The sequence below is a fragment of the Lynx canadensis genome, chromosome D1 (assembly GCF_007474595.2).
Source record: "Lynx canadensis isolate LIC74 chromosome D1, mLynCan4.pri.v2, whole genome shotgun sequence".
Lineage (NCBI taxonomy): Eukaryota > Metazoa > Chordata > Mammalia > Carnivora > Felidae > Lynx > Lynx canadensis.
Genome location: NC_044312.2, coordinates 40,234,930 through 40,245,226, shown reverse-complemented (window position 1 = coordinate 40,245,226; position 10,297 = coordinate 40,234,930). Strand labels below are relative to the sequence as shown.

The window sequence follows — 10,297 nt, the reverse complement described above, 5'->3', positions numbered from 1 at the left end:
TTCTCTTTCAGGGTTGAGCTCTCTTGCCATCTCATACCAGCACTCTGGTCACACTCTTCCACTCCTTTAGACTCAGGAACTTCTCCTCCTTTAGACTCAGGATGCTCTCCTCATCCTTTCCAAAACAATTTCATCTGGAAAGATATAATAATAGGTACATTTCAGGTAAATTGCAATCTGCAGTTACTTCTGCAAAGTGTTGGGGGTGAGGTGGTGGGAAGGTAGGTCTTTGTATTTTAAGCCTTAATTTGCACCCTGAAATGAAAACCTTTATTCCTATTAAATTGAATGGACTTTTTTTTTAACGTTTATTTATTTTTGAGAGAGAGAGAGAGAGAGAGAGCACAAGCAGAGGAGGGGCAGAGAGACAGGGAAACAGAGAATCTCAAGTAGGCCCCGTGCTGTCAGTGCAGTGCAAAGGGGATTGAACCCACGAATCCTGAGATCATGACCTGAGTCGCAACCAAGAGTCAAACGCCTAACCAACTGAGCCACCCAGCCGCCCCTCAGAGTGTTTCTGTTCTATATTTAAATTGTCTTAAACTCCATCACAGTATGTGAATTCTCACACATTTATGCTTTGCAAGCCCTGCCACACCTATTCTTTCTTGTGAAAATGTGGCTTTAGACGTATCTACAGTTACCTATGCAAGATTCCGACCGCTCAAGAAACCTACTCAACCTTAACTTTTGGACAGAGTTTGAGAAGCACTGAATTTGGCATAAGACAATCTAGGTTCATTATCTTAGCCACACTTGAACTGGATGTATCACCTTGGACATATCCATGATTCTAAGGTAATCTGCTAAAAGGAGCCCTAATAACACCTGTTACACACATGTCACATGGTACTTCTGAGCATCTAAAGGAAATAACCAACATGAAAGCACTTACCAATGGTAAAGCACTACTCAGTGTGAGTGATATTGGGCATCCTGAAACTTCATGAAATTTTGTTCCTAGTTCCATTTTCCCTTCTTTGGGTCAGAATAAATACACTGACCCATTGAGTTTCGACAAGAACTAAGAATATGACTGAAGGTTTTCAGAATAATGGAAAGTTTCAAGTTAAGACGAAACGGTCACTGTCTTCATTCAATCATAATGACAGCTATGAAACACATATTAGAACTAATAACCTAAGTTATTTTACACAATTCATCTGTGAAACTCAATTTGTCAAGAAATAGTAAATGTTTTTTTTGAAATTCAAATGGAACCTGGGTGGAGGGATTAGGGTCAACGTTAAATTGCTAGTCATTTTAAGTAACAAATTCATGTTAATGTTATGAAAGTGGAGTGTAAAGAAAAGACTTTAGAATTAGATGTTAATCAACTGGATTTTTGAAAAAGGCTCCTGCTCCTAAAATTGATGCAAAAATATTTTCCAAATAAATTCAAGTGCTGAAAAATATTATTCAAAGCATCTATAGAATATACACATGTGTGTACATGTATGTATGCATATATTCTTTCCTGTTATTTCTTTGAAATCAGAGCTACGAGACAGAGTTCTATCATCAATTATTCTTGGAATTTAGTGAAAAAAGAAAAGAATTTGGAATCAGTCACTCGGTGCCGTCCACCTTCCCTGGCTTAGGAGCTATTTCCTCCTCCCTAAAAAGGGAGGCAATCCTGTCTGCTCCGCCTAACTCGCAGAGTTGTGCTAAGAACCCAGTGCGCCTTATGGGAAAGGCAGGTACGGTTGCTGATAGGACGATTAGAGGAGCCGGGCACTCAGCAATGCAGTTTTAAAAACCCCAGCTCTTCGCAGCTGGCGAAGAGAAAGGCAGTTCTCTTTACCCCAAATCTATTCCATTTTTGATACCATTTCAAATGTAGGTAAGAGGAAGGAGGGCCAGGGGCACTTAAGAAACCCGGACGCAGAAACTTCCTCTCCTCTCAGCTGTGTATATATACTCTTTCCCTTCGTCCGTCCGTTCAACAATATTTCTCAGACCCCTGTCGGGTTTGGGACCCTGGGCTAGGCAGCGACAGCCCCGAAGGGGAAAGGACCGAGAATGCGGTCCTGAGGAGCCTTCGGTCTAGGGAGCACACACTGGACCCGTAACTGAGGGCCAGCGAGGACCCGGGCCCCACCGGGCCCCACCGCCCCACCCCCCCACTCCCGGCCCCGCCGCTGCCGAGCCCATCCCCCTACCCCTCCGCGGCGGCGGCTTGTTCCGGCCGCGTCCCCATGGCAACCAGTGGCGGCGCGGAGGGCCGGCTGCTGGCGGGGAGGGAGAGGCCCTAACGGCCTCGGCGGCCGCGGGGCGAGCGGACCCGGACGGCGGGAGCGCGGCGGCGGGTGGCGAGCGGCGGGCGGCGGGGCCCCTCGGGGCGGGCCCGCTGGGCGGTGACCCCGGCGTTCCCGCTCCAGGGGCCTCAGACCTCGCGGGAGAGCGCGGCACAGCGCAGGTAACCCGCTCCGGCCTCCAGGACCCGGTGTCCACCCCGACCCTCGCCGTCGCCGCTCTGCCGGGCCGGCCCCAGGGGCACCAGGGACCCCTACTGGCCGGCTGCTTCGCGGGGGGCTGGGCGTGAACCGTGCTCGGTCTGGCGGGGGTGCGCGCTGGCGGGGAGAGTCTGGGCTGTCGGGATGGTGTTGCAGAACCCAGAGCTGAACCTCCCTGAACAGGCAGGTGTGGATTCTAGCTGTGTGGTCTTGGGCAGGTCGCCTAGCTTGTCTGTGCCTCAGTTTCCCTGACGCTAAAGTGAGTGATTGGAAGAACCTGCACAATCAGTTTATCTGTCCGTTCTGGTCCAGTTTTCCTTCCCCATCCCTGCCCCTGGCCCCTCTGCTCCACACACAATCCCAGAGCCTCTCTTCAATTCCTTTAATTTGGAAGTGACCTGAGCCCCGGGGTCTTCCTCGTCTTTCTACCATCTCAATGCTACTTAATTGACTTTAATTCAGTGAGTCAGAGGAGTTGAAGTTCTTTTCAACACTTTGTCCAATTCTCCTCATGTCTTATTTTTTAAATAAAACTTTGTTGCTGGGGGAAATTTTTTTTTTTTAATTTAGGCAAGTACTAACAGGGTAAGCAGGTGCCCACAAAGCCATTGAGGAATTATAAGATTTATATTTTTAGGCAACTCTTAGCCTTTTTGTCCTAAATCTTCTGGTATATTCATTCTAACAAAACCCAGAAAGGGCCAAAGAAAGAATTTACTCGAAGGCAAACTTTTAGGAGACAAGAAAGGAAAATTTGAGAACATTTAGCTGTAACACCTCCACAATGGGTATTGTTTGACTCCTCTCCTCTTAAAGTGATAAGCACTTTGCACAGTAGCTGGTGCCAAGATGTTGCTCAGTAAATAGTGAATGAATGCTCCTTACGGTCAATGCCACATATTTCAACTCATCACTTAGGCAATGTCATAAATGCATGGGGGGATATAAAAAGGGGGGAAATTTCCACATTTTGTAGAACCAAGAGCTACTACACTGCGAAAAGCTCACGCTGCATGGTTTGCCAACAGCAGAGTCTTCTTGTTCTATAGGTTAATAAATGTAAGCATTTTAGAAAGCTAGGTCATTTTTTTCCCCCTAACAGATTAAAAACCAAGAAACATCAACCAGAAGCAGCAGTTTCTTGACATGGAGAACCAAGCCAATAATACAATGGGGTAAGTGCTGAAAATTATGTTTGTTAAGTTGGTACTTAACTATGCCCCAAACTCCCTGATGGTACATGAATTTTGAAATTTGGTATTAATAGAAGGATGTACCAATTACTTTTGGTGATGAGGATGGAGGGAAACTCAAGTGATTCTAATTAAGAACCTATGGTATGAATCTTTCCAATTTTGACTATGGATCTGGACTCAAAAATCACCATTTCCCCACATTTAGTGAGTTTTTACAGTGTTTTGGGATGATGGGTGCCCACGCAGGCCTCTTGTGCTCTTGGGTTTCCACAGGGCAGTGGCTCCCACCCATACTGCCCCTATCTTGCTGCATTGAGTGTCCCAGGCTTCCCTCCACACTTGCCCTTAAGGCCGAACTCAACCCTTAGCCTCAAAACAGATCTGGCTCCTACAGACTTTTTTTTTTTAAACGTTTATTTATTATTGAGAGAGAGAGCATGAGCATGGGAAGGGCAGGCACAGAATCTGAAGCAAGCTCCAGGTTCTGAGCTGTCAGCACAGAGCCCGACGCGGGGCTCGAACTCACAAACTGTGAGATCGTGACCTGAACCGAAGTCGGATGCTTAACTGACTGAGCCACCCAGGTGCCCCATGGCTCCTACAGACTCTTAAGTATAGAGAACAAACTGGTGGTTACCAGAGGGCACGTGGGTGGGGAGATGGCGAAATAGGTAAAGGGGATTAAGAGTCCACTAATCATTGTGAGCACTGAGTAATGTAATGTAGAATTGTTGAATCACCACATTGTACACCTGAAACTATTATATCGCTGTAAAGTGTACTGGAATTAAAAAGTTAATAACATTTTAAAAAACCGGATTTGTCTCCTCAAACAACAGTAAGAACTGGATATTTTACCAAAGTCTCATGAAGCGATCAAGAATAGAATTTGTACAGCACTCACCATTGTAAATAATTAAATTCCCTTTCACAAATATCTGTCCCCACCCCTTCTGTGCCACCTGCACCACAAAGGTATCTCTTCCTATTGTTTCATTAGTCACCCGGCCACTGGCTGACTCCAGAGCTGGGGGACAGGGGAGGGGCCAGTGAAGGGGAGTGGTACTGGAGTGCCTAATCTGGACTGTGACTGACTTGCACTAGTCATACCACCCAGGTGGCTATTCTGCGCTGACCATGACTTTGACATCAGGCTAAAGGAGGGCTGCACAAGTCCAAGTAGTTACAGCTGTCAGTTTTGTAAATCCTACTCTATACTTCTCCTTACAACAGCCCCGTTAGGCATTGTTCTCATTTTACATCTAAGAAAATTGAGTGTATTAGAGTATAGGCTGAGGTCTTGCAATGAAGAGGCCCCAAAATGCAGTGGTTGAAATAAGGCTGAAGTTTATTTCTGTCTCATGAATAGGTTTAGGGATAAGCAGACCAGGACTGGTAGGGCAGCTCTGCCATCCTCACTAGGTGATTTTTCATCTCTGGACCCAAAATGATTGCTTCAACTCCCACCACTGTGCTCCTGCCAGAGGGAAGGGGGAAGGGCAAGGGGAGAATTTGGTTCCTTTTCGGAATGTGCCCCCGAAAGAGCAGGCCTCACTTCTCGTCATTTCCCACTGGCCAGAGCTACAGCTAGCTAAAAGGAAGGTTGGGAAGTGTGATCTCTAACTGAGCAGCTCTATGGCCAGCTAAAGCTTAGGTGAGAAAAGGAAGAAGAGTGGATATTGGTGGACAGTTAGCAGCCGCGGCCACATTTCTGAGCTCAGAAAGGTACAAAGAAGGAGAAATAAAGCAGCAGCTTGCCCCAGAATATGCAGCTGGTTAGTGGAGAAGGTAGGATTTGAATTCAGATATGTCTGGTTCTAATCCCGGCATCCTTTGCTACATTGGAAATGGGGGCAGTGAGAGTATCTGTAAAGCAGAGCCAGGTTAGGATTCTGGATTGAGCAGGTGTTAGGTCCCTGATGTGATGATGGCACTGAGGGCCTAGGTGCAGATTGAAGGTCTCAGACCTAAGGTTGGGTGCCAGATCGGAGGCCATGGAGACTGCTGTTTCTCTTCATTCATTCTTTTGGGGGGAAAGTGTGGAATATTGAATGTGTGGCAAGCACAACACTAAGTCTTCTGGTTCATACAAAGATCATTAAGAAACAGACCTTAAACAACTTAGAATTTAGTAGGGAGCTATAGCACTTGTACAATGTGATTGCAAGTGTATTAGAGTGTAGGCTAGAGTATAGACCAAATTCTCCCCTTGCCCCCCGCCCCAGAAGTGAATGAGAATTACTAGAAGTTTCCATGAGCAAGTACCCTACTGATCCCCACAGACATGGGACCAGACATTGTCTACCATGGCCTACAAAGCATGAAGCGTCAGGTTGACTTTGCTTCTGTCCCTCATGCTGTTGAGAAATATGTAAAAATCTAGATCATAAAGACAGTAAAACTTCATCAGGGGCATGTTACAGAGCTTATCAAACCATGTCACCTACATACGGCAATGTTTTGTGGTGCAACGTTCATTTAACAATACGTATCTAGAGTCTCCTATGAGCCATTGATTGTTGTAAGCACCAGGAAAAGAGCAGTGAACAAAACAGAGACCACTCCTCCAAGGGTCAGTGAGAGTCATTAACATATTTTCTATGGTGATGTGAAGAAAAATAAAGCTGGCTAAGGATGAGAAGATGAACGGGATGGTCAAACCAGCATTCCCTGCTAAGGTGACATTTGAGCAAAGATGATATTGGGCAAAGAGAGTTCCAGACAGCAGGAACAGAAAGTGTGAAGGCGTAAGGTGGGCGTTTTTACACAGAATATTTGTTAGGTGAATTATTCTCCAACAGCTGGGTTACAACAGGGTTTGGTTTTCATTTTAAATCCATGATTTCCCCCCAGTTATAGGTGTTTGTATTTGTGCCATCATAATCAACAGAAACTCCTTCTAATCAAAACAGCCATGTTTGAGTTTGTCCTTTTTATTTGTTTTTAGAGTGTGTGCCCAGAACATAATTATAAATGAGCAAATGATCTGTTTGTATTGGCCTGCTTAAGAGAACCATGTCTACAGTTTGCTTTGTTTCAGCTTCCTTATTAATTTCTACTCTTGTTAACTTGTCCTTCTTGGATTTATTTTACTCCTTTTGTTCTCTGGATTTTTTTAGTTAAAAAAAATGTGGTTCGCTTATTTTTTATGATTTCTGAATTTTATGATTTCTTTAAGTAATAAAAGCCTTTCAAGCTCAAGTTTCTCCTGAGCGCAGCTCTGCTGTGGGGCCATCCTATTAGTGTTTCCACTCTCAGTTTCTAAATAAATTGCCTGTGATTTCAGCTTTGATTTCTGTTTGACTAATTTGAGATAGTGAAGACATGAAAGTTGTGAGGGAGGGGTTAATTATATTTTTATTACTATTCCTTTCTAATCTCCCTACCACCATGGTCACAGACTATGGCCTATGTGATATTTCAGTTTCATTAAGAGTGTTCCTATAGTCCCTTGCATGATCAGCTACTATAAATGTCCTTTGGACATTTGAAAACAAATGTATATTCTGTATTGGTTAAGTAAAAAGGTTTGCAAAGTTATGCATAAGTCATCAGACCTCTAATAAGATCTAATAATATTTAAATTATGTTTTTCAAATCCATTTTTACCTTGCTTTTTGTTTATTTGATCTATCAAATTTTATGGAAGATCTTCACCATAATTGTGGTTTTGTCCAATTCTTATAGTTCAAACAGTTTTTGTTTTACATATTTCAGTGTTCTGCTGCTTAATGTATTGAGGTTCATGGATGTTATATCTTGATATATTATATGATTTAGCTTTATAAAATATCTCACAAATATAAGTTAACGTGTTTTGTTGTTGTTTTAAATTCTACTTTGCCTGATATTGATATTGCCATCTCTGTTCTGTTTTTAATTTATTTTAGTCTGTAATATCCTTGTTCATCCCCTTTAGTCTGTAATATCCTTGTTCATCCCCTTGTTCTCCCCTGTGTGGGAGAAACCCAGTTCTTGCCTACTACGTTTTTCTTCCCTGTGTGCCTCCTTTACCTTCACAGAGAACCCTTCACTTCTGATGCCCTTGTCACCAAATGCATGGAGGTTTTTCCTGCACCAAGCAATTGTCTGTGACACCAGCTGGGTGTCCTACAATTTAGCTCAATTCTGACACTATCTACCTGGAGATAGCATGCAGTCACACAGGTTAAAGGCTCAGTACCACATGACTGCTCCTCCTCCCACTTCAGATGCCAGTAACAAGCCCAGGTTGTCACCTGTGCTTCTGACCAACTGGCAGTAGATACTCCTATGGGGGATTCCAACGACCTCCACCTTGGGTGCAATGCATTTGCTGGAGCAGCTCGCAGAACTCAAGGAAACACGTTTACCAGGATAAAGGATAAACACGTTTATCAGATGAACAGCCAAATGGAAGAGAGGCATAGGGCAAGCTACGTGGGAAGGGGTGCTGGGCTTCCATGCCCAGGTGTGTTGCCCTCCCAGCACTTCCTGTGTTACCAACCCAGACGATCTCTGGATCCCATACTTTTGGAATTTTTATGGTGCTTCATCATGTAAGCATAATGGATCATTACCTCCATTTGCAGCCCTTCTCCCTTCTCAAGATCATGGAAGGTGGGATGAAAATTCCAGGCTTCCAACCATGGCTGAGTCTTTCCAGTGACCAGCTCTCATTCTGGGAGCCCACACAAAATTTCCTCATTAGAACAAAAGGTACTCCTATCACGCAAGAAATTACAAAGGTTTCGGAATCCCTGTCTCAGAAACCAGGGTCAAAGATTAAATATCAGAACAAAACATGCTCCTAGCACTCTTATCACTTAGGAAATGAAAGGGTTTTAGGAGCTCTGTGCCAGAAATCAGAAATAGACACCGATATATATTTTCTATTATCTCATTTCCTTGTTTTCATTTTTTTAATATTGTGTCTCTTGTAAACAGCATACGGTTAGATTTAAAAAATACCTCAGTTGGAGAGTCTTTGCCATTAAAAAGAGGATTTTATGATCATTAATATGCTAACGTTTGACCCATTTTGATTTCCCCACATTTGCTACTCTGAGCTAGTTTTCTTTTTCCTCATTTTCTGTTAAAAGTTTTACATCCTTTTTATAAGTTTTCAATGAACACTTTCTACAAACATTGTAAATTTGGGTTTCTCTTTTGGCATCTTGAATTTTAACTGTATCTTTGACTTCCCCCATCCTTTTTTCTCTTTTAAGACTTAACCTTTAGTAGCGCCTGTGCTTCCCCATTCCTTTATCTCACCTCCAAAAAGTTATCTGGATTTCTAGTTCCTGGTCGCTATTAATTTATATATAAATTATTACATATAGGATAATGTTAATTATTATTTTATTCCACTGTTATTTTAGAATCCTTTATTAATGGCTGTAAGTTTGCATTGCTTATTACTGTTGTTTGTATGCAAAATCTTCCCTGTTCTTAATTTTTAAAACTATTTTTAATGTTTATTTTTGAGAGAAAGAGAGAGTGTAAGCGGGGAAGGGGCAGAGACAGAGGGAGACACAGAATCTGAAGCAGGCTCCAGGCTCTGAGCTGTCAGCATAGAGCCCGGCACAGATGCTTAACCATCTGAGCCACCCAGGCACCCATCCCTGTTCTTAATTTTTAAAAAATTTTGAATTCATTTTAATTTGACCGAAGTGCTTCCTTAGGTAATCTTTTCATAAAAATGAACATGGGTGATATACTTCTTAACTTGTTATACGTTCAGATGTCTTACTTATACTCTTATACAGGAACTCTGTAACATTGCTCTTTTTCTGGAAGCACTGAGTATTGCAGAGGGAAAATCCAATGCCAGTCTTTCAGGTCTGTCCTTTCTTCCTTTTTTTTCCCCCCATGTTGTGTGTGTGTGAAAGTCTATAGAATTCCTTTTTTTATATAGTATTTTTTTAAGTTTTTTTTTAATTTATTTTGAGAGAGAGATAGAGAGTAAGTGGGGGAGAGGTAGTGAGAGACACACTCCCAAACGGGCTCCACACTGTCAGTGCAGAGCCTGATGCAGGGCTCAAACTCACTAACCCTGACATCATGACCTGAGCAGAAATCAAGAGTCAGACACTTAACCAACTGAGCCACCCATGTGCCCCTATAGGATTTCTTTTTATCCTTGGAATTTACAAATTTACTGGATTAACTTTCTAGGTATGGAATCTTCTGCAATAACCCTTCACTGTATTTGGTGAACATTTTTACACTAAAGATTCAAATCTTTTCAACTCAGTGACATTTTCTTCTATTTCTTTGATTAGTAATTCTCCACTCTCTTGTTTCATTCTCATCTCCTAGAAGGATCATATCCTTCTTTGCTCTCATAATTTCCATTGTTGTCCATTGTGCTCTATGTCCTGGAGGAATTTCTTGACTTTTCTCTTTTCTTTCAGCACCGATTACATTATTTTTATTGCCTCTATTGACATCCACAGTGGTTATTTTTCCTGCCTCCACTACCTCATCCCCACCACACACATGGTTGCATACACGTATATACCCACGGTCTCTCTCTCTCTCTCTCTCTCTCTCTCTCTCTCTCTCTCTTTCTCACACACACACACTTCTCTTTCTTCCATCATTCTCTCAATGCACCATAATTTTGGTTGGATCAATATTCTGTTTGCTTAGTTATGTCTTTGT

At 42.9% G+C, this 10,297-nt stretch overlaps 1 protein-coding gene across 4 annotated transcripts in view; it reads left to right on the top strand.

Annotated features, from left to right (window-relative positions):
* Window positions 1-2,364: 2,364 nt before the first annotated feature.
* Window positions 2,365-10,297, top strand: part of DEUP1 (deuterosome assembly protein 1) — an 86,029-nt gene continuing 78,096 nt past the window's right edge. For all 4 annotated transcript variants that reach the window (XM_030333426.1, XM_030333425.1, XM_030333424.1 and 1 more), the window contains exons 1-2: window positions 2,365-2,419; window positions 3,559-3,631. In XM_030333426.1, the coding sequence (XP_030189286.1) occupies window positions 3,603-3,631 (29 nt within the window). In that variant the 5' untranslated portion in view covers window positions 2,365-2,419; window positions 3,559-3,602. The remainder of the gene's footprint in view (window positions 2,420-3,558; window positions 3,632-10,297) is intronic.